The 23,368-nt window shown below is 43.0% G+C and overlaps 1 protein-coding gene across 1 annotated transcript in view; it reads left to right on the plus strand.

Moving 5' to 3' along the window:
• mdy (diacylglycerol O-acyltransferase) overlaps positions 1-23,368 on the plus strand; it is an 86,954-nt gene that overhangs the window by 30,496 nt on the left and 33,090 nt on the right. The window contains exons 4-5 of the mRNA XM_069124457.1: positions 564-616; positions 6,054-6,162. Of these exons, the coding sequence (XP_068980558.1) occupies positions 564-616; positions 6,054-6,162 (162 nt within the window). The remainder of the gene's footprint in view (positions 1-563; positions 617-6,053; positions 6,163-23,368) is intronic.

Consider the following 23,368-nt stretch of genomic DNA (forward strand, 5'->3'; position numbering starts at 1 on the left):
GACTTTTGATCAGGTTTTCGTTTCGTAGCTTGCGCTGTTTTAGCTGATTTATTGGTGAGTTACTTTCGTCTCTGTTAGCTCGATATCGGTTTTTCCCCCTTTTTTTCACAGGGTTGTTCGTGTATGATCGTATACGTGTGTGCCCTGTGTGTTATCCCTTGCAGCCAACCAACCAACGAGGCGCTCGATCACTAGTAACGTTTATCCTCGATGCTCAGCCTTCACCTCGTGCGCTACTGTTTCTCCTGTCATCCCTTTCTCTTTCTCTATTTTGCTCCCTTTTCGCTATCCTTTCGATTGCCTCTGGAACGTCACATCGTGTGACAGACCCTCGTCACTTGCTGTCTGCAGTCAATTGCAGAGGACTGGAAACCGGGTTGCTGACCTTTTGAAAGTTTGTCGTTTCGAAAAAGCAGGCAACGAACGAACGAATGAACGAACGAACGGGGGCCACTCGCCAGGCGAATGGATTGTCCGGAATTCGTTCGTTCTTCCTCTCACTCGTCAGTCGGCATCATTGAATTATTTGTTTCAATATATCTTTTTTTTTTGGCCTGTTGCAGATTCTACGGTGCCCATAGGCCTCTGCTTGTTGATCGAAAAGGGCCTGTCAGTGGTGAGTAACCCTTTTAATATCGCCGGTAACCTAACCACTTTTTTAAAACGAACCGCGGTAAACGTACTTCCTTGTGCTAATACGAACGACACAGGATGCGCGGTGATATTAAAAAACTTTCTCTTACGCGTGAGCGTGCAGGAAAATTTATACATTTTTTCGTGGCACATACAGAACAGTACAAAAAGTGAATCGGCCGAGTATAGCGTTGAAAAGGGAGAGACGAACGCGTGCCGGCTGGTTAAGAGAGAAATAGACGAAAGTTGGAAAAATATTTTTCACCTGTTTTGCGGCTGCTTTTTTTCCTCCTCTATTCCTCTCCCCTCCCCCCTTTTGGCAAGAAGCACGTTGCTAAACTAAACTAATAATAATATCTGGAGCATATGGCGTCGCTGCCGGAAACTTTACACGTTCGTGAAGCAAAAATGGCAGACGTGTAGAAGGGACGAGCTGCTGCGGATCGTTGCATTTTTCTCGTATTAAAGCCGACCATGTTGCTTCTGATTCGGGAACGCCTTTTACAGCCTGCATTGCTAAACTGTCGATTCTCATCCCTGTGAATCTATCGGGAAGCGTTAACGCCCGTCGTTTCCTTTTATTTTTCCATAGAATAATCGAACGAGGTTCGGTTGCTCGCGATACGGCGCGAAATCGCGTTTCAAACGACCCCGTGGATCGATAATTATCGCGCCGGTACCTCACAAACAGAAATCTAATTTCTAATTTCTCTTCTTTTCCGCGGAAACGTTTGCAGAAACGATTGCACCGCGAACCAGCTCGAGTCGTAAAGTCAACTCGGACGCGGCTACTTACGTTTTGGAAATTACATTTTTTCGTTTATAGTTCCTCAACGGCACGAAAGCAATTTCCTGGTCAGTAATTTTGAAACTTTATGAGTTTATGACTCCGGCGCAGACCGTTCTTAAAGAATATACGGATTTTCTGTACGTGTCACATAATCACGCCGCTATCAACCCCACCGGTAATTCTATTTCTGCCGGAAATAATTTTTCGCCAATTAGACCGCTGTACAAAAAATTTCTTCATATTTGAAACAACCCTTGTCTCATACTAAAATCTCTTCTATAGTACGTTTCAAGATATGCGAGTCACGTCAGTTCCGTAAAAATCACGAGAATTTTATGGCTAAAGCGTACGGTTCTTCTGACCAAGTAGAAGCTCCAGTTCTAATCAAATCAGTCTGGAAATCGAACTAACTCGTAGAAACCTTGCTCGCAGCTGGATCAGCATAAATTGCACATAGACAGAACTCGCGGATTAAACGAAGTTTATTAAGTGAAAGCTTGTTGATATGCAGGTGCAGTTTGCGGGATATTAAGTCGACATGCTATGTCGGAGAAGCACGTAAGCTAACGCCGAAAGAAACATTTCCCCGATTCCATTTCAATTTGTTTCTCTCTTTTACAAACCGCTGGAAATTCGTAACCTGTTAATGTAACGGATTATGAACCTAGCTAACCAAAAGTGGAAGTTTTCACTGGTTCGAATCGATTCGATCGACAGTTTCAGCTACGAACCACAGCGGTGATACTTATTTCCATGGATCGAGCAGGGAGGTTGGGACAATGTCGTGAAGGCTGAAGTTTTATCAAACGCGATAATAGCGAGTTTAACATAAAATTTAAAGAGTTTATTTTCTTATCTCGAAGCAGTAAAGATTGTCAGACTAGGCTATGAAATGCACACCGCAGTTTTGATGATCGGCCTAGCGTAAGGACCACGTTGCAAACCGTGACTCTCATCTTCCTCTCTCTCTCTCTCTCTCTCTCTTATCCCTTCTACCTACGCCGAGGCGAATTAGCGATGCTCTGGCTAACGTCTATATACCTTATATCGTATATTCCCCTTGGCGATGACGCAAATACACGTCTAGTATCGTGTCAGCGTAAACATTGCTCGTGCTGACTCCGCTCAGGGACTACCTTGTACATCGATCAATGTACAGCAGAAATCCATCCTCGTAAATCTAAATTTTGCACGAATTTTAAAAATCTGACCGGAGAGCCTGCCTCGTCGTTAGGCTTCATTGTTTGTAGAAGGAAGAACAGAAATTTTGTTAAATTCGCGTTGATTAATAGGTTTACGAAGTGAATTTTACATATATTTAGAAACTGAAATTTCATCCAGATGGATGGGTTGTTTTTATTATGAGTTTTCTGCGTATTCTGAAATATAAACGTATCGTGTAAATATTTACGTTTTCGGATCGCTCGTGCCTATTCCAGGTACGTAAAGGAGACGAAATATTTACCGTCCTTGTCGCCTAGCGTACTCCTTTTCGGGTTAAATTTGTTTTAAAATCAGTCGCAATTCAGCTGTCGCCTGGAGCAGAGTGGCATTCCAATTCCTGCGTCGCTAATTAGAATGGATTCCCGTGCTTTCTGTTCAAGTTCAATATCCGTATACGTGTTTGCATATCTACATATATCTGATACCTCAATTTCGGTAATTCGACGCGTGCAACTTTTAATCAGATGAGATTCATTAACGATTAAAAAGATCTAGCTAATTGTAACACGTTGATAAATTACAAACTGATCGGATGACGATTGTTTATCATCAGGACAATCACAGGGACAGTCATCATATAGAAAGTTCTACCTGTTTCTCCCACGTTCGCCCCCTCAACAAAACGGGTAATTATATTTACGTTTTATATGAAACGTGTGTGGTTTAATTAAATTTTGTCAAACACATGTATATACATGATTCGCTTGCAAACGATATATTTTAACGTATAATCAGTATATCGCTCGGAGTCAGCGGTCGAAATTACATTCTTCTGGGAGCTAATTTCCTGTCTGTAACAAATAGTACCAATGGCAGTACCGGCCTGCTGAACTTGATAATTACCATAGCCTGATTAATCGTCGGCCGCTAATCGAGTAATAATTCGACTAATGACGATCGCACGGCAACAACCTACTATGAATAATTTGACGACACGAATAATCACCCTATGTATGAATAATACATGACAAATTAATCCCGAAAACTAACGGGAATCCGCGCGGTGCAATTTTCAACCCTGTTTCGCGTCTCCTATCAATTTTCCTGGGATCAGTTTCTCTATCGAGCTCGTAAAACGTATCGCGCGTAATATATATGAGAAGACATGACGTTAAAAAGGGAAATAAAATAAAAGTGGGAAGAGGAAAAAAGAAGAATAGGTGGAAAGGAAAGGGGGAAAAGAGAATAGATTAAAAAAAACGCGGAAGATTGAAGCGTGCTACTAATTAAAATGCAAATGGCCGCGTTTTATTAACGTCGAGAGTGGAGGACGCGTCGTAAGTAATGTCACGGTTTTACGGGACGAGTATTAGCGTGGCTTTTAGCTCGCCTGATTATCCCGATAGATCCATTTGTCTCGATTAACATGTCCTGTTAATTCGATCAAGCGGAATTCCATTTCCTGTTAATACCTTTCTGTCACCGTGATCGTTTCGTCGCAGTCAAAGAGGTCTCTACCACTGTTACAACGGAATTATTATGCCAGGTTCGTTCCGCCCTCGTGCGTTTTCTCTCTTTGTGCCCGCGAAGACGAACGGAGGTTGCCGCGTGTGCTCCATCCGTGGTCCGCTGCACGCGCGTAAATGTTTCAGTTGTGCAATTTGCCGGACCTCCCTTGAAATTCATGGTATTCTTTTGTCCCACGTAATTGGGTCAAGCGCTTCGTAAATATTTGCTCTGACGTACCGGTCGCCGTCGGTTTAGTTGCGGATTGGACAAATACCCTTTCAGTTTAGTCCGGCTGATGTACGACTTCGTCGATTATCCGGGCTCTGGTCGGTTCATAAAACTTGAAAGATCGGCCTGGCCGGCAGCGAGAAGGTTGGTCTCGAAGAAAGGCAACCGGCGCGGCGTGCTGTAACGTGTTTTCATTCGCGAACGTTGTAACGTTCGTGAAAAATTCGCATCACTGTCTACCTTAAGAGTCTCGTAGCTCGTAAATACGGAATGTGTAATGAACGGCTGTCCTTATTTTTCTCGTTTGTACCTTTTTTATCTTCCTCTCGAGCGGTCCAACGGCGAACAAACAGCGCAACGCACACGGTAAGGCCGACAGTGGGAAATATAACGCGGAAACGTGCCTAGGAATATTTTATATCAGATGAAAATGTTTCATCGCCAGCATGCTGTTTGGCTTTACCACCGCGTATCGTGTATTTTCAACGCGTAATCTCGCAGGCGAGGTACCGTATTAAAAGCAGCGGTACGACGCCTTTAAACAACTAACCCTGCTCTGAATATCGTTTAATTTTTCATCGTGCTATAGGCGTTGAACAGCTCGTATCTCGTAGCCAATGGTTTAAATGCTAGCCCAACTGTGTAATTTCACTCCGCTGTCTTCGCGTACATCGGTGTATAACTATTTCGGATTGTCTGCTACGTAATGCAAAAGAATCAAATCGAATGAAGCTAGTGTAGTATCGTAAACTATTACGATTAATTTACAATGAATGGATTGTACAGATGTTGATTAAACAGGAAACGATGGTTGTTTAGCGGGAGCTAAATACAATAACGTACTATAATTTAGACAACTCAATAGTTAATTTGCCACCACGGATCCAACACTCTCTCTCACGCGGGCCACACTCTCTCGACAACACTAGCAACACTATATCGACAACGCAACTCGCACTCTTTGACTTCTCGATTCGCACTCTCTGGCTTCTCCACTGACACCGACTGTTAATTCGTCTTTCTCCCTTAGCATGCCTTTGTCTTTTCCTAGGCCCACCACGCACGTGTTCCGCATCTGCTCGTAGCCAGAGCCACGTAGGTCTTTTCTACGAAACTATTCAATTGAAGGACCGGCGACACATTGATGGACCTGGCGGCGCCTCGGCACTCTCGCGAAACTGTTTATGATTCACCCGATATCTCTTAGGCCTTTTATCCACGATACTACACTAGTAAAAGTAGAATCGATCGATGAATCCATCGTATCTAATATAACACCAATGTATCTAATATATCACCAATGTAAGAATGTAACGGCATCAAACGAATGTCCTTTGAATGTAGCTAGCGAATAGAAGGTCCTCGAACTCCTGTCGCGCTATATTTAAATAAGCAACCCTCGTAGCAGGAACAAGAACGTTTCATTTTGCAGTGGATTCCGCAACAGACACGGCCGGATACGGGGCCTCTGCATGGATAATAAACGACTTTCGGTAGTTCAACGGACTGCATTTCAGCCTTCGTATTTTGAGAAGCTCACCGTTCTCCGGTCACCACCACCCTCGCGCGTCTATCCACGCTGAGAACGAGGATGCCGCGTTTCCCGTTCAACCCTCCTCTTCGCTTTCTATCTGTCTCTCCTCCTTCTATTCCGTACCGTTTCATGTGCCACGCGCTCTCTGCAAGCAACTTCCGCTCGTAACTTGTACCTCTCTATTTTGTGCCGCAGGATATCATAGCTCACGGGCCAGGAATGGTGTTCCACGTCGTAAACCTCATCGTGATGGTACTGGTGCCGATGGTGGTCATCCACGTGAAGGATTCCGGATTCAGCCTGTGTAAGCGCCATTTTACGTATCATTTCGTTCAACGTGATTCTCGGTCTCGTACGGACGACGCCGCTCGTGTACGACGACCACCCATCGAAATGAAATATAGGAAGTAGGAAAATAGTGTTGTGGCAGTGTCTTTGCGTGGCGTAACGACATCTCGGCTTCCATAGACGTTGATATAGAGACCGCTTAAGCTGACAATTCATTGCCGAGCTATAAATTTTAATTCTACGTTTAATACTATATTATGAGAGTCGTGATATTTTAAAGAGTTTATTATTCGCGTCATGTACGGTAGCTCGCTAGAATATTTGAACGCTTAATGTAGAAAATTTTTGTATATGTATTCCACGTGTATATTATATATAAAACATTTCGAAATTTCAGCAATGTTGTGAGACTCAATTGTCATGATTCATGATCACATTGGTTTGCAGATTTGTTTTAAAATCGTTCGTATAACGTACATAATATCCGTAATATTCGTAAAATGATACGTTTCTATAAGTATTCGAATGCTTTCGCGAGCTGCTGTATATAGCGCCAGTAACTGAAGCACTTCAGGGGAACGTTGGAAAATATTTCCTTTTCCTAAGACGATTTTGCTTATCGCGTGGATCGAAAGACGTTTAAATTTTCTTCATCACACAAGCATATTTTATAAACCTTTATAACAAAGTATAGTATTACCGATGGTTTTACGGAATCCACGACTCAACGTAAAAGAGAATAGCGCGAGTTTTCACTGCGAATCTTACTTCCAACCACGTGTGAAAAGCTTCTAAGTCCATTTACGAGTGCACACTACGTGCGGTTACGGTCGAATAATTTTGAATTATTCCGTCGGGCCGGACTTCAAAAATGCGAAAGCTTACGAAGTCGGCGACGAACAAAGAAAGGAATGTCGAATCGAAATTTTCAGCTGCCGTAAAACCTTTATAGCATTCCGTGAATTGCGAACATCGCGTCACTTCTCGCGCGATATTGGTGTCCGCTAAGCTGTTTAATTAACGAAACCGTATCGTGCACGACGCCAATATTACGCAGTGCCGTTTAATACGTCGCCATTGCAAAGCAGAATATTGTTAAAATCGAATCGCAGCCAGCTTTTTTTTGAATCGTCTTTATTTCCTTCTTTCTTATTTTAATTACCCGGACCAAGGTAAACCGAGTCGTTGCCTCGCCGCTGTTTACCACTGCCACGCTCATGCCGATCGCCAATATTGCGTTGATTAATGAGATATGATTGATTTACGCTCGTCATTAGCGCAAATTTTCAATTTTCAACCGATTTTGATTAGTCGTTTCTGACCGGCTCGACGTCGCGTGACGGTGCTTGAATTCTCGTTACGGGGAACATGCCGGACATCGTTGTAGCGCCGTATCAAAAATTCTATTTAAATGCAATACGCACGGTGATCCGTGAGATTCGATGGTCGAGTGTCATCGTCCACACGAATGCAATTACACGATGCACCGATTGATCTACGACTCGATCGATCGTTCGATTACGCCGACCTGCCAGTGGACTTTGAAACTTGAATTACCACGGAAACAAAATTTCGTTATTTGTAGGATACAGTTCAATCATAATATTTCATATATTTCAGTATTTATTTTATATTCCATCGAATTCTGCGTAACGTTCTTTAAAAATAATTTCTCATTAAAACAGGTATTCTTATTTATGAAATACTTTCAGTGATGTTTCTTAAACGTGCAAATCATTCAGTAGATCGCGTTGCTTCGTTCTCGAATGATCAAATTTACACCGTTTACCAGTTGGCCCGTGTACATATATCCAGCTGTAGGTGAATGAAGCCCAAACAAATAATTAAAGTCGGAACGGCGAGAGTCGGTAAAAAAGTTTCTCGCCGATCTAGTTGATCGCAAAGGGGGCTGCAGCTACGAATCTCAATTAAAAGACATTTTATTGGAACGTCTTTCGAGATCGCCGGAAACCGCGCGAAGCGCTCTGAGAACGATCGCAGAAAAGCAATTAAAGAGTAAGCACATCTAGGAATACGAGGAAGACGGCACTCTAATTAAAGGATTTCGAGTTAAAACATCTTCAACCACAAACACGTTCCCTGATATTTCCATCTGCTATCGGTGCAAGCGGCTAGCAATTCTTCAAACGAAACTCGATCCCGAATTTCTTGACGCATTATCATAAACGGCCGCTTAAAGTTTCACAGGGTGGAAACAAGCGAGACAGATGTTTCGCGTTGATTAAAGAATACCGGATTAAAGAAACTAACAAGAGGCGCGTATAATAAGAAAGTTACTCCACCGGAGCAGATGCTTTCGTTGGGGAATTTCCTTCTTCTTTCTTTTGTACACGATGTTACAGCGATTTGTGTTCGTTGCAGGGTTTTATGATGTCTTCCGAGTTATTCTTCCTTGACTGAGACATCCAAGTTTATTGCGAATCTTCTATCTTGAGCAGAAAACTGTAGCAATTCTTCCTTCATGCTGTTGCATAACAATATATCAAAAAAGTTTGATTATTTGCCGGATTTAAACGTTTTATCTTCTGCTAGAAAGACCTATGGTAATAATAAAGTGGCTTTATTTAGATAACATTGGTTTTCGTTCTAGTATTTGCATTTTAAGAGGAAATTGAAAGACCGTTTATTCTGTACAATTGCATATACCAATATAGGAATGTTGAGCTGCAAACAACTTTCCGTATAGAATAACGTGTATAGAATGACGACAATGTGCAATAATAATTAAACGATACAATAATAATAATTCTTAAAACAATTCTCGATTCTTTGAAAAACTGTATCTTTCCTAACTTAAGACCGTGCCAATTTACAAATGATTCTTGCCCACGAGTCTTGTATGACTTCCCTTGTTCTCGATCATTCCGCGTTTTCAGGGATCTTAGACGCGCACAAACTCTTTGAATTTGCAATTCTCGAGTCTCTAGTACGAACATATAGGAACTTGTTCTCTAGTCATTCGTCATTTAGACGAATCATACCACTTCCAAGCTATAGCATCTTTCTCTATAACTACCTGCCCGACATTTTCCAGGCGCGACAAGGAAGTTGAAAAAAGATAGCAGAAAGGATAGAGATAAGTCGACGATGGAGCGAGCGGGACAAATCCGTGAACACTGGCGAGAAAAGTCTTCGGGCCGTGACACGTGAGCCACATAGAGATTCATACGTCAACTAGTCGGTACATCCGGTTGTGTAAGCGCTTCTTAAAAGTTCTGAAGTCTGACGTGAGTGCGCCTGTAGCCTAAAAGTAGTACGATTGAAGTGGCTGTGCAGGAGAACAAGGGCCGGCCTTCTTTTCTTCTTCACGTTCCACCTCCTTCGTTCTCGTCGTTTCTTCGTTCTTTTCCCTTCTCGGCTTCTTTTCCACGGATTCGTCGAGGTCCTCGACCACCGGCTTGACACGCGAGACGACTCACGTACGCGTGAGAGGGTGTGCAGTGTGCACTCGAAAAAGAAGAGAGAGAGAGAGAGAGGGAGAGAGACAGAAAAAAAGGAGCGTGTATCCGACTAGCGCAGACACGAGCTCGTCGAGAACCTCGAGGTCTTTGCGCGAGACTGGCGCGCGCCGCATTTCAAAGCAGTTTTGTCTTTCGATTGCCGGCATGAAAGGACGCAAAGCAACCCTGAGCCTGCGTAATTATCGACGAGCGGTTTTATTCGAGCTCTCTCTTTGCCGGCCCCCGGAATTAAAGACGCCAATGCTTGCCACTTAGCGTCGCCTCTCGGGAAAAAGGCGCGGACAGCCTTTCAGTCGATTGTAAATTTAATGAAACGAAGCTTCCATTTGTCGTCAGTGCCGACCTGAAATTACATAAAGGTTCGAGTGATTTTTCTTCTGACACCGACAGAATAACTCGCGACAATTCGCTATCGTAGAATAAAGGAAAGTTCGAATCGATCTCGTTAATGATCCTTGCGAGACAGATGGAAATTTATTTTTTATGAAAGTCGTGTTTCACGTATATCGCCCGTCCGTACGAACATAATAAATAGAAATATTCTTAACCCTCTGTTTCGTCATCTTTATTCGAAATTAACTGAACTTCCATTATGTACAATCATAAACGGCATTTAACGCGTGCGATCACGCTGGGAATATAATTTGCCTCCAAATAGCGAGCAATTGAATAAACGATAAAGCCCAAGGATCTCGAGGACACGTTGATATTATGCGCCAGAGAGAATTGTCTGGTGGCATGTGATTCTCGTACCGCTCTTTGGAGATGCAGCGTACCATTAAAGTCAGAAACAGAGGGTATGCGACTGGTCGAGGGGAGGAAGATTCGATCGCGTCGCATATTGAACGCTGGTCCCGTTCGTATCGAGTTTTTCAGTGAACGAATTGTCCAATCGTTTGTCTCCTTCGATAATTACCGCTTTTACGCCGCATCCCTTGCTACGGGCGATTCCTTTCAGCGATCACAGAACGCTAGAAAGCCCCGGCAGCCGTTGGGAAATGGCAGCCCGGATCGACGATTTAATTTTTGCGCTCGCGTACTTGCCGAATCGCGCGCCTCGTTTGGCGATGATGATGAAGCGGAGACGTAAAAGGTACGCGACACAACACGGCGAAAATCGTTGGATTTTGGCGAAGAGTCAAAACGAAAGAGATCCGTCGTAATTACGAGGCCGGGGAAATATCGTGGAATTCCACTCAGTTTCGATATTCCCCTATATAATGCTTCCCTTTTTGTCATTACGAAACGCGACACCCAGTAGAAACATGGAGCTATCGACCTCCGCCTGCGCCCTTCGCCCTTCGCCTCTCTTTCTCTCGCTGCCTTCTCTCTTGTCTTTCCTCCATTCTTTCTCTCTCCTCGCTTTTGACCTCCCATTTATTCCCCTTTTCGGTATCTCTCGCGGCACCATGTTCACCTCTCGTCTTTGTTGCTCTCAGCGTCTCCCTGCCATTCGCATAGCTGCCGCCCGCAAATGCAATAAAAGGCGTCGAGGGTTTACTCGCACTGTTAAGTGGCACTCGGTATCATATTGTGGCAGGACAAGTATTCTCGTCTTCGCGGACGCGCGCGTAGCCCGTGACGTACGATACTCGACGGTCCGCTGGAATTTTTGTGACTTCTTGTTCGATGGCTGACATAAAAGGAAAAAGGGAAACAGACAGACAGCGAGGAGAAACGAATCGAATGAGTGTTGGATCGAATAGAAAAAGGTAACAAATACGCATCCATGTTTCGTAATTAATTGCGACTTCATCGGGATTAATTAGGGCAGCGAGAGAAACGCGTCCGTCGAACGAGACACGCGAGCAGCGTCAAATGTTTCACTGTCACTGTAAAAACGCTCTTGCTGGTTTTATGATCGTATTATCGCGGGAACGAATATCGGCCGCTGCGTTTTTAATGCAAGTCCGATTTAATTGCGGAGAATTATTGGAGGATACAACAAATGCTTGAGTTTGCCGATATATAAATACTCATTTAAAAGCCTTCTTTTCTCATCAGTTTGTTTGCATTCAATCAATTACGCGATTAAATATCGTCAAGTTTTTTCACTTTGGCAAAAAACAACAACTGCCGTGGTAAATTCGTGGAAAATTCGCTTCCGTGGAAACGATGATATTACGCGAAACATGTTTTTATTTATTTCCTGTCTGATATCTTACAACTATAGAAGCATTTTACAACGTGCTATACGTGCAGCGCACAATAGTCGATATCTCGGCATAATAACGAACCCTGTCACTCCGGACGTCACTTAGAATTTCATAATTCGCGAATTCTTACCCTGTCACTGGCAGTGAACGAACGCGTGGAAATCTCAAGCTCGTGTGACTCGCACATACTGTGCCTGCATCCGCGTTCTAATAATTCTCGGCGTCTTTTGATTTTGCCGTCGACCTATAAATCCGAACCGAAGCATGCACTTTGCACGCACCCTACGTCTCGATATGCCATACACCCGGCATAAAGTCGTAACGAGCACGCGACTACCCTCCAACCATAAAATCCGAACGCATAACGTCAGATGGGAACGTAATAACGCGTCGGACGAAACAAAGAGGCGAGCCTTTACGAATCGAGCTGACGATATCGTTGTGTCTGCCTGGAAAATTCAATCGTCGTCGTCGTCCTCGTCGTCGTCATCTAACGTCGTCGTCGTTGTCGTCATCCAACGTCGTGTACGCGCGTGACACGTTAGCGTTAAAGACGGGGCGGAGAAAGCAAACCGCCAGGCGACATATTTCAAGATCGTGCCGAGAATAAGGCGTTCTCTTTTTCCGTTTAGCTTAGCCACTCTTTTGTTCGTCTCTCTGTCGCTGTACAACGCCGTTATAGTATCATTATCTACGTTCTCTAGGTGAAAAATGCAGCTGCAACAGGATGGATATTGGATGCGAATAACGTAGGCGTGCTTTTGGAACTAGAGGAAACTTTTGTGAAATCATTTCAAGAGAAGACTAGTGGACGATGACTCGAAGATTTGATTAAATGGACGATAACGAAAGTTTGTTGATGTGTAAAAATAGTGTAAAAGGAAAGATAGTTTCATGCGAAGTAAGTTTGAAACTTTCGCAGGAGATAATATTTGGCGCAGAGAAAATTCTGTGCGTAGCAAACGTAAATGATTCTCTTGGAGATGATGTTGAAGAAATTCTGATATAGGTTTCGAATTTTTTATCGCATAAGTCTTTCGTTAAAATAATTTTCTAATTAATGATATTTACGAAAATCCTGAAGAAGGTTCACCCAGTATAAAATTATTGCCGACTTGAAATAGTTTCCTTAAAATTAAGTACGTAGTTACAAAATTAAAATCACATTTTGGTGCAAACCACTTTGGTCCGAACTAAATTACCTCTCACAAATTTCACTCACGTCCTTAAACCTACATCTTAACCTACTGGCAGATATCAGCGAAGTTTAGCCACCGTAAGAACGAATGAAAATTAAAATCGCTTGACACGGCAAAGTTCAAGTTGGTCGAAGCGATAAAGTTTAAATGAATCTTATAATCTTTAGGTTCCACGAGGTCCTGAGGTGAGTCGTTTTACCTCATGACGTGGGCGTCGGTAACTGGTGACACAGATTCCAGGAAAATGGCGCGACCTAAACGCTTCCCCATTCACGATAGATGTTCTCGTTTGCTCAACTAGATCCTAGTGGATTACAGCATGATAACGAAGTAGTTATTCCGGCTGGTTCTCTCCCTTTCGTCACAGCGAAAGGGACGGAGTGGTTGAACGGCTGCACGAATTAGTCGGCGGTCCACGATTTGTTATTCAAAATTCGCGGAAAGGCGCCCATCTGGCCACATATCCGGCTGCGTTCGAACGTAATTTCCGTTTCGCCCAAAGCTTCTCTACCTCCGGTGTAAGCCTGTAAACGTTTTAGTGCAGAACCTGGCCTCGATGGAGAAACATTTATGATTCAAAGCGCGTAAATGCCTTGTTAGGTAAATATGAATTGCTGGAAACTGGATAATCTCGAAGGCCAACGACGGTCAGTAACCAAAGATGTTGATGATAAATATTGAAACTTGGAACTCGTTAATTAAGGAATCACGTGATTTAACAGTTCGTTAACGAGAAGAGTCCAGGGCTATGTTAGGAAAATTATGCCAAGTTCCGTTTCTTCGGCCGTTATTTACAGACGAATCTCCATCTTCTCTTCCTCTCCATGTGAACGTACAAACACACTGATTGCCTCTTACGTTCCACGATGTACCACGTCTGCAGCCTCGACCGTTCTGGCGCGAGACTCGCCGAGATCCTAAATCTGATCCAGCGTTTCCTTTGTTCCAACCTCTACCCTATTCGTTCCTGCCTAAACCAACAGTAGCTCGCCTCTCGCTCTCCGAAGCGAATCTCTCTTGTAGACTGAGAGGACGATGTCTGGACGTGTGATTTGTAATTCCTGAGGAACTCATGCCGCGGTAGTCGAACCGTTCGCTGCATAATTTGTAATTCCAAGAACACGGCCAGTACGAAATGGTCGATAGGATTGAACGAGGAACGGAGAAAAGAAAGAGAAAACGATCTAAGATGGAACGAGGATGAACTGACTTAAATAATCAGAGAGCAGGTGGAGAGAAAAAGAAGAGGAAAGTAGAAACGAAGGAAGAAAACGAAGAAGAAGAAAAAAGAGAAGCGGAACGACGAAGAAGCGATGAATTCAGCACTCACACTCCGAAACCGTCAGCCCTTATAAGCAGCCAATTTCGTTGACTTCAAACGAGCACGGCGTTCGACGTAGCGTGAAACACGGCCGAGCCAGGCTAAAGAAGACGCGGATGGTCGAGCATTCGAGCAGAGAACGAGACGCATCCTCGTGTGCGTGCTCGATTCGCTTTCACGCCGCGCGTAATGGCGATCCAGGGGTGCAAGAATTCCATACATATCCTCGCCGGCAAGCAGCGATACAGGCGCGCAGGGGTTTGAGATAGAAACGTCTGGAGTCTAGCCAGCCGGTGTTAGGCTAACTAGCTCGTGGCAGTCGAATGCACAAAGGCAACCGTCGGTGTGCCGTTTACACCAGATAATCCACGCGAAATTAGGATGGTAAATTGGTTACCGCGCGAATAATGCGAACGAAGTCACGGTTCTGAGCAGCATCGCTGGGGGATGTCGCGAGTTACACGTCGCAAGCGCCTGACTCGATACCCGGCTGCTAGCCTTTGTGGATGCCAGATAGAGGGGCCTCTTCAACTGGCTGGCAGGTCCGGTCAGACTGCCTCTAACTGCCGGCAATATACTTGTAAAGATATAACAACGTTACGCGGAGAGTCACTTTGCAACGTTACGAGGCTGAGCTACTGAAATATTAACGTCGTCGCGACACCCTTCGTCCGGTGACGATTCGCGTTGAACGTCGGCTTTGGTTTACCATTCTCGATGCATTTTCCCATGGAGTAACTCCTAAACTTGATTTAGACACCATTCAGCACCGTTTAAAACGTAGAATTACTTGATATGATTTTCAGAAAATAATACTTTAGTATATCGCAGTAGAAAATATTTTTGGCCAAAAGTATTCTTGTATGTCTATCAACATAATACCAAAAGGCTTTCTCATACTAATTTGTAACCAAGAATAGTACAAAGCAAGTTGGACACTTGGAATATCAAACATACAGTTGGATTCTCTGGCAGGAGGCTTTCTTCCCGCAAACGTTCGAGGTAGTCGCATAGAGATGGCAGCGCAAGTGTCTCGCAAGAGGATATCCTGAATTTCCAAAGGGATTCGGCTAGCCAGGAACGTGGCGTTCTAGCTGTTTCTCGACTCCGTAGGGAGTGGCTGGATCGAGGTTAAACTCATAGGAAGGATGTACAAAGCAAGAGCCACACGTTAATGCGGTCACGTTTAAGACCGTTGTGAATGCACGTCTCGCTTTGATCGTCGTTCTCCACGCCGATTTAATCCGGTGCATTTTTAACCTGTGTCTGACCTCGGTCGAGGATACGCCTGAAAGATTCATCGAAATACGAAGTTCGCGCGCTGTGTTCCGCGTCTGGAAACAAACTTGAGAGGAAGCGGTCGCTTTGTGCCTCTTTGGTGCTCGGGGAATCAGCTTCGTTGCAACAACACGTTAAGATGTTTAGTTCTCTGCGAAGTCACGGCGTGGAATGTAAGACGAAATCGATTCTCTCGAGAGCGATACGACGATTGAACTTTGCGTTAGGAGATTGCGCGAACGCTGAAAGAGAAAGCGCAGGAGCGCCGGTCAAGTCGCGAGGAAAGATACTTGAAATTTAATTCGAGTCTATCCGGGCGAATTTCGTTTCAGAGAATACGGCGCCGATCGCTGACGCGTTCCTTAAACGAGTAAGAAGAAGCAGAACCTTAGGGAGATGTATAGGGAAAACAACTATCGGAAACAAAAATTGGAAAGAAAAGTTTGGAATCTTTTTAAGTTGGAGAGGGAGAGAAATGATTGCCTATGTTAGAAGAACACCTATTGGAAGGAAGTATCTTTGTAGCGTGGAAACAAACGTGTTGGATTTTGCACACCCCACCACTGTAGTTAGAGAGAGAGAGAGAGAGAGAGAGAGAGAGAGAGAGAGAGAGAAAGAGTGAAAGAAAAAAACCGATATGGAAATGTTGTACCAGTTTACGAACGTACCAATGGAAGAGAAAACGCTATTTTTCGTGAAAGGAAAATCCCTCGGATATGCGTTTTGCTCGCCTATTGATTCAATTGAAAAAAGCAGAAACGACGTCCTTCCAACTGTATCATCCTATCCACCCCATAAACGCGTGAAAACAAACGTACACACAGAGCCACGCGATCAGCATAGTCGTGCGTGAAACGAATGCACGCAGCTTGCCAAGTTCCGGCTTCACGCACGGTAACTTCGCGAGGTGATTACAAGCTCGAGCCAACTGGATATCGTGCCAGGATCATAGATGTTCCTCTGGAGTGGGGCGGGAACAGACTGTGGAAATCGAAGATACGAGCAGAGGAATCGTCAGGACATAAGTATGGAATTACGCGTGCCAGATGAATTACGGCTGGGCGATCGATCACCAAGCACGTCCGTGCAAAAGACACGACTTCCGGAAGCGAAGTCTCCGGGTGAATTTATCGACGAACATCGTCGAAAAATAAAGACAGCCTCGTTTTTGCTTCGCAGGTATTCTGGCCTGAAGAAGATTCTTATTGATTTTGTTGTTAGCGAATACCGGAAGGTCGCAGAGAGATTCTTGGTTTATTCCGTTTGATCAACGTCAGATTGACTGGTGTTCACTTTGTATCAACCAGACGAAGATCGGGTTTGAAAGGATGTTGTATTAATTCGATGGATATTCGATCTTTGATGTAACTTCTGAAGACTTTCCAAGGCTTGTTTTAAAGTATTGGCTTTTAGTATTAGTGCCCCGTTTAGAATTCTGCTCATGAATTCCTGTCCTGCTGTATCAAAAATTGATAAAGATTAAAAATGTCGAAATCCTATTTCCTAAAGAATTAATTAGGTCTTACCGAATAAACGTAGGTCGGTAATAAAAATATTTAAAACGATTCAAAAATTGAAAAGCACGTTTAAGGAATTTTATTATTCAAGAAAATGTCTCGTGACCTTTTGAATACTTCCGTTGACAGAAATATTAGCGAAGCTAACAACGCGATCTCTTAATTGTCTGTATGCATCGATGCATCAAATAATAATCTCTTAAAATTAATGGGAACAGCATTTCACAAGTTCCCCAATTACGATACGGACAGCGGTTTCGTTGGAGGAAACTCGATACCAGCGATCGAGGGCGCCGATATTGCGGAATCGGTATAACTGATCGTGTTATTGTCACACTACTCGTAGTACATACATATATTCCATCTGGGCGCATTGGAGCGGTGATATTGACACGAGGCACTCACATCGCCTCACAATTGCACGAAATATAGCATCGTTCCACCAGATAATTATTCTTCGAGCTAATTAACGAAAACTTTGGACGTTTTGTTTCAGCCAGTCGAATTTTGGGAACTCGTCTAATTCCTAACTATCGTTTGGTAATTCCCTCGGTTCGCCGAAATTTGCTTATAATTCCCGTGTATCTCCTATTTTACTGAATTCATATAGAATCGAACTGGGACTCGGATCTTGTTAATTAATAACGTTGAATTCTCGTGTTAATTAGTGGAACATCTGGGATAGTTGGAACTGTTAGATCGTTTAATAATATAGTTTAACTGGTCATCGAACCAGTCGATCGTGAAGACAATCGTAACAGCGAATCACATTTCATGCTCTAATAGAAAGAACGACCGTGACATGCAACCATTTAAAAAATAACGTTTCGGTTGTCGTTCTTTGTTCCCCGGGAAAAATAAAAGGAAACAATTCTCCCTGACGTGCATATTCACGATGGCGTTGTGTCGCGCGTCTTTCATCCGTGAAACACCTTTGACATTTTTATTCCGAACATTACGGATTTTTATGAAATCGTAATTTCGAAGGTTTATTCGATTCAGTCGCGTATGCACGCTTGAATAAAAGTTTCTGCGTAAAACACGTTGAAAGAATAAATTCCAGACTCGACGGGTGGAGTAAGAAAGTGGTGGGAATAAAAATATAATCGAAATATCTATTTCCAGCTACGCTTTTTTACGTTTTTTTATCAACCACGTTTTTCCTAAATTGAGTTATTTTAATATTGCACACGCATATTTATATACTACCTTTTTTTACGTTTCATTCTGTATACACCATTCGTTATATATTCATTATGTATATATATTTTATTTTTCTTTTAAAGTAATGTTGCACAATTATGAATCCAGGGGAATATAGTCGTTGGAGTAAACTCGATCGGCCGTGGTTCATCGAAATTCAGCGGATACGTATTGCAGAAATTTTAACGACGATAACGATGAGCGTCGTCTTACTCACGAATTCTGGCGGGATAGTAGGTAGGCGAATACGTGGAATTGGAGCGCAGTCGCCGTTTCTGATTACGATCGCGAATCGAGAATATACCATCAGGCTTGTATCGTCGACCTCCCGCTGCTCTTTTCGGATTCCGCTTTCCGTTTTTTGCTTTTTATTCTCTTTCTTTTCTCTTTTGATGTTTCTTTCTTGGGTCTTTCATTCTTCTTTTCCCCTTCCTTCTTTTTTCTTTGATTATTTTATTCAGTATTCTCGATTTATACGTTAGAGTAGCTCAGGTGTGTCGCCTACACGCATCCGCGTTGTCACGCTAAATGCAACGAACACGCTAGGCGGAACAAAATTGCAGACCACGTTCGACGTAGGTGCGACATTGTTCCGCGAACTCGCAGTTACCTTCTAATAGCTTCGATGAAACGATTAATCGTCGACAGGGAGACCAGGTACTACATCGCGCTCAATTAAGGATTTTCGATTCATTGTACCGATATTTCGCGTTCATTAATATTTTTTTTTTTCAAGTTCACGCATCGCGCGTATGGCAATTTGTCGAACGGCAAAGAAAGAGAAACGAACGTCAACTCGAGCATACATTTTAAGCGATCAAATATTTAGGATATGAGATTGAGCCTCAAATTTGTATTTTAATTAATTATTCGCCAACTGTTCGTTACTACGTATCAATTCCATATGCATGAGTCCTCGAATTTCATGGAATAAAAAACGAAGGAAAAACAATCCTCGTAAATTCCTTTCATCTAAATTACAGACAGCATCAATTACAAAAATATCGAAGTAATTTCGTTCGATTTTTATCCGGATATATATAGGTAACGTCGTATCTATGAAAATATTGAAACGTTGTTCCCTTGTCTGGCGATCGCGCTGTCTGTGTAATGGCGGGACAATACTACTGCCAGCGAGCCGAGAGATGTCACTGTATTCTACGTCTGTCATAATTTCTCATGCGTTCGCCACGATTCTTGGTTCCATTAGGAGCCTTAATGAATTTATATTTACATCTTTCAAAGCACCGCTTTTCTAACGAATTACCTGAACAGAGATGAAAAATGAAATTAAATACATTGATATGAAATTCAGGAGAAAATTAAATATCCAATGAAATATCGTTTCATGTTTCATATAAAAGGCTATTAATTATAAAGGAAGATTTATAGCAAATTCGAATTGTTCAAGGTAAAAACTATCTACTTTATTCTTTCTATTATTACATTTTTACTTTCCAATTAATAACTGCAAAGAATCTTTGCATAATCATAAAAACCTGTTGACTCACAATACATCACAGAGCTTCGTTGTAAAGCGGCTGGAAGCAATCGTGGCGTTTATTCCGTGGAGCAGAATCGCCGCGGATGCGGGGATGATGAAAGGGGATCGAACCTATAAAAGATGAAGAAACTAAGTCGACCCATGGTATGAGCGTGTTTCAAAGAGAGGACGTTCTCGATGACACGTTTCCTAGGCGAGGGTGAAAGAGCCCTGGAGTCTCTTCCGTTCGAGTCGGCACGCGGAAATGGATCCTGATCAAAATGCATCAGTCTGCTTTTTCTGGCATCAGTACGATCGAAAAAAAGAGGGAGAAAACGGTGGCGTAAAGATAGACGAGAACGACTGTGTCAGTTGACAGAAGAGGAAGGAGGAATCGTCGTACTACGAGCCTGGGATAAGGTGAGAAGGTGGAAGGGGAGGCTGGTTGAAATCGAGAGGAGAAGTAGCGGGTCGAAATGGGATGGCGAAGATCGGGAGTTGCGGATCTTGAAGTATACCGGGCGACAATGGGGTCCGAGGTGAAAACTGGCAATTCCTCAGCTCGACGAGCGGCCGAAGAAAATGGAGAAACTATTTTCAGTGGTGGAACTTTCGCTATTGTTGCACGCGGGCTGCACAATGCAACAATCCCCTTGGTCTCTTCATCGTTGAACGGCGTGTTCGTTGCAGCAAAATCAGTAGAATAATTCTATACGTTAACCGAGGGCGTGATTTTTGTTTTTTTTTTTTTCGTCCTTTCTTTTTTTGCGATCTCTTTTTTATAGTTCCTCTTTTCTACACGTCGACGCTATTGTCGGAGATGAAATATGACGGTGTCTTGAAAAATTTTGGAAAATTGTTTGCCACCGAACGATATATCTTCGGGGGTTTATCTCTCCCGCGGACAGCTGAATCGAGAGCGGAGTAATAAAATCATCGATACGTATTCGAGTATGTGAAAGAACGTGTTTGCATATAAATAGTCTTACTCATTCGCTGTCTTTGGCGTTGCGGCGCTTTATAACTGTCCATTGTACGACTGTCGATAGTTCGGTATCGGCGAATTGGAAAAAATATTGTGTAATAGGAAGAATCCCGTTTCCGTTGTTGGGCGATTTAGATTATCCAACAGTGTTTTATAATGTCGTAATATCGTCGCTCGAAAATTTACCGTCACGTAATACCATCGATGAAAAGTCTACCGGACAGCGTATCGTTTCGTATAAATCTTCCGTGACAGTGCGCCTTACGGTCCAACATAGGGACAAATTGTCGCGACTCAATTGCGGCGTGCTCGTATATTGCGACCGGACACGAAAAACGTACCGGCGTGTGTCTCCGGCGTAATGTCTCGTGCAAGAACGGTGATTTCAATCGACGTAACTCGAGTGTACTATATATCTTAAACCTCGCCAGATATGTTTTCTATGGTTATAGAACAATTAAGGCATTAAGTTGCTTGACCGCTGAAAAATTGCTGGACATGTAATAATTTTCGAGGGAGGAAGGTTCAAGGGTATATTTAAGAAACAAAAAGAAAGGGATTAATACTGGGCCTACTGATCTGCATATAGACGACTATAATGAAAAGAATATTTCCATTTCAAGAGAAATGAACTATATCGTCAAAATCATTTTTTGTAATAATTATAGATTTTGAAAAATTAGAGATTTGTTATTTTCCTAGGTTTGGTAGTTTTAGTAATAACAATGGAAGTAAAATAAAAATACATGAACAGTTAGATTCGAATGACAAAGTTTCTTCCTTGATCCGAGGAATTTTAGAGATATTCCGTCGTCTCGTATTTACCATGACGTCGATCCAAGGCAATTCACTCGATCGTGTCAAAATCGCATAAGAGGCGTGCACACGCATAATGTATTGGAAGTGACGCAGCGCGCCGCTCAGCAAGATAGATTCGTTTCAACGTACTCGGTGTCAAACTATACTAAGCGTGTACCTGCGTCACGGCATTTGGCAATTATCTTGCCTCGTACAGGTATACAGCGTACATGTATTATATTCCGGCGTTAGTCGCGCGAACTTTCGTGCGAGCGATAATCTCGGAGCGAGTATAAGCGACAAACAGGGACGCAGATGTACTTCCTTCGTTTTGCGATAACTGCCACGCAATCCTGTAACGCGTGCTCTTTACCAGTTTCTTTAGGAATTTCCTCGTTGATTCCACTTCACGCTCGATCGATCCTTCAAAGTTACTCGGGGTCGTGAGTTTTAAATCTTCGTTTGATATACGGTAGGGACAGATCCCCTTTTCCCATGCTATCCCGTAGCGAAGATTGATTTGTCAGGGGCGTGACAATGGTAACTCGAGCCGGGAAATTAATATTTATATCGTTTTGATAGCTTTTTAACGAAGTCAAACGAAGAAACTCACGGTTGAATCCCAAAGCGGGTAAACACGGAATCTGTTGAAAAGTTTCGTCCATTTGCGACAGTTATCGGGGAAATTACGCTCGAGGGAAGAGATGAATCAAATGCTTCCTATCTTGCCCCTTAATGCTTTCGAGGTAAAACTCCTTCGATGTTATTAACAAGGCCTGACAAGAGCCGCTTTCTCGTCAAAGAAGTCGCGTCGTAACATCGTCGACGGTATAACGGTGAGCACTTAAACGCGTCCACATAGGAATCTGAAAATCCTCCTAATTAGCACTGTAGCTGGGTTTTCAGGTGTCACCGTGGCAAAGAAAATATTTCTCGCGCGAAGAACGAGAAAAACACGGGGCCAAAGGGAACATCACGGTTGAATATATTAGTATACGCTTTAACCGGGTAAAGGACATTCCCGTGGTTATTCCGGAAGCTCGCGTACAGCTCTGAAGGAATATAGCGGCAAATCCATGCATTTGTGCATATTTCCTGGAAATAACGTAGCCTAGCCCTTCGTGGCATCGTTGTATATCGTGGCCATTAACGAACGATAGTATCGGCCGATTATGCTTGTTACAAGCTTTCTCGCTTTCTCATTATCGTAGCTTCATCTCGCTGTCTGACTCACACTAGTCAGGCGATTTCGATGCATTAATTATCATTCTTTCGAATAATTTAAACAACGGGTCGTTTAATGCGCTGCGGGAATACTCAGTGTTTATCGTCATACAGATTGGAACAAAAATTTATGTCGAAACGAGAAACAAGCAGCAAGTTGATCAAAAAGTTGTTGAAACAGAAATTTTTTTGTAGGAGGAAGACTTAGTAGAAATTGTAAACGTTACGGACGAGCCGGATACTGATGATACGTTTTTAATTTTCGCTCGAGTAGTGGCAGATGATTCGAAGGAACACGCAAGTTGTTGTACCTCCACTTCCTCTAAAACCGTAGGCTAAGTAAGATCAACACGAAATACAAGAAGCATTTGTTCTGATTGATATTACGTTTGCTCCATAGTGTGTCCTCATTCGCCATTATCATTCTTGGACTGACAAGTTGCAAATTTTAATAAAATCTAGCGACGTGATTCGGGGGAGAAATAAAAAACGGTTTATTTCACCGTTTTGTCTTAACGAGATCATATTTCATGGCTACTTTATTCTAGCTGCTTAGTTCTCATCTTCGATACGAGA

Source organism: Bombus flavifrons, chromosome 12, assembly GCF_040668555.2.
Source record: "Bombus flavifrons isolate JBK064 chromosome 12, iyBomFlav1_principal, whole genome shotgun sequence".
NCBI lineage: Eukaryota > Metazoa > Arthropoda > Insecta > Hymenoptera > Apidae > Bombus > Bombus flavifrons.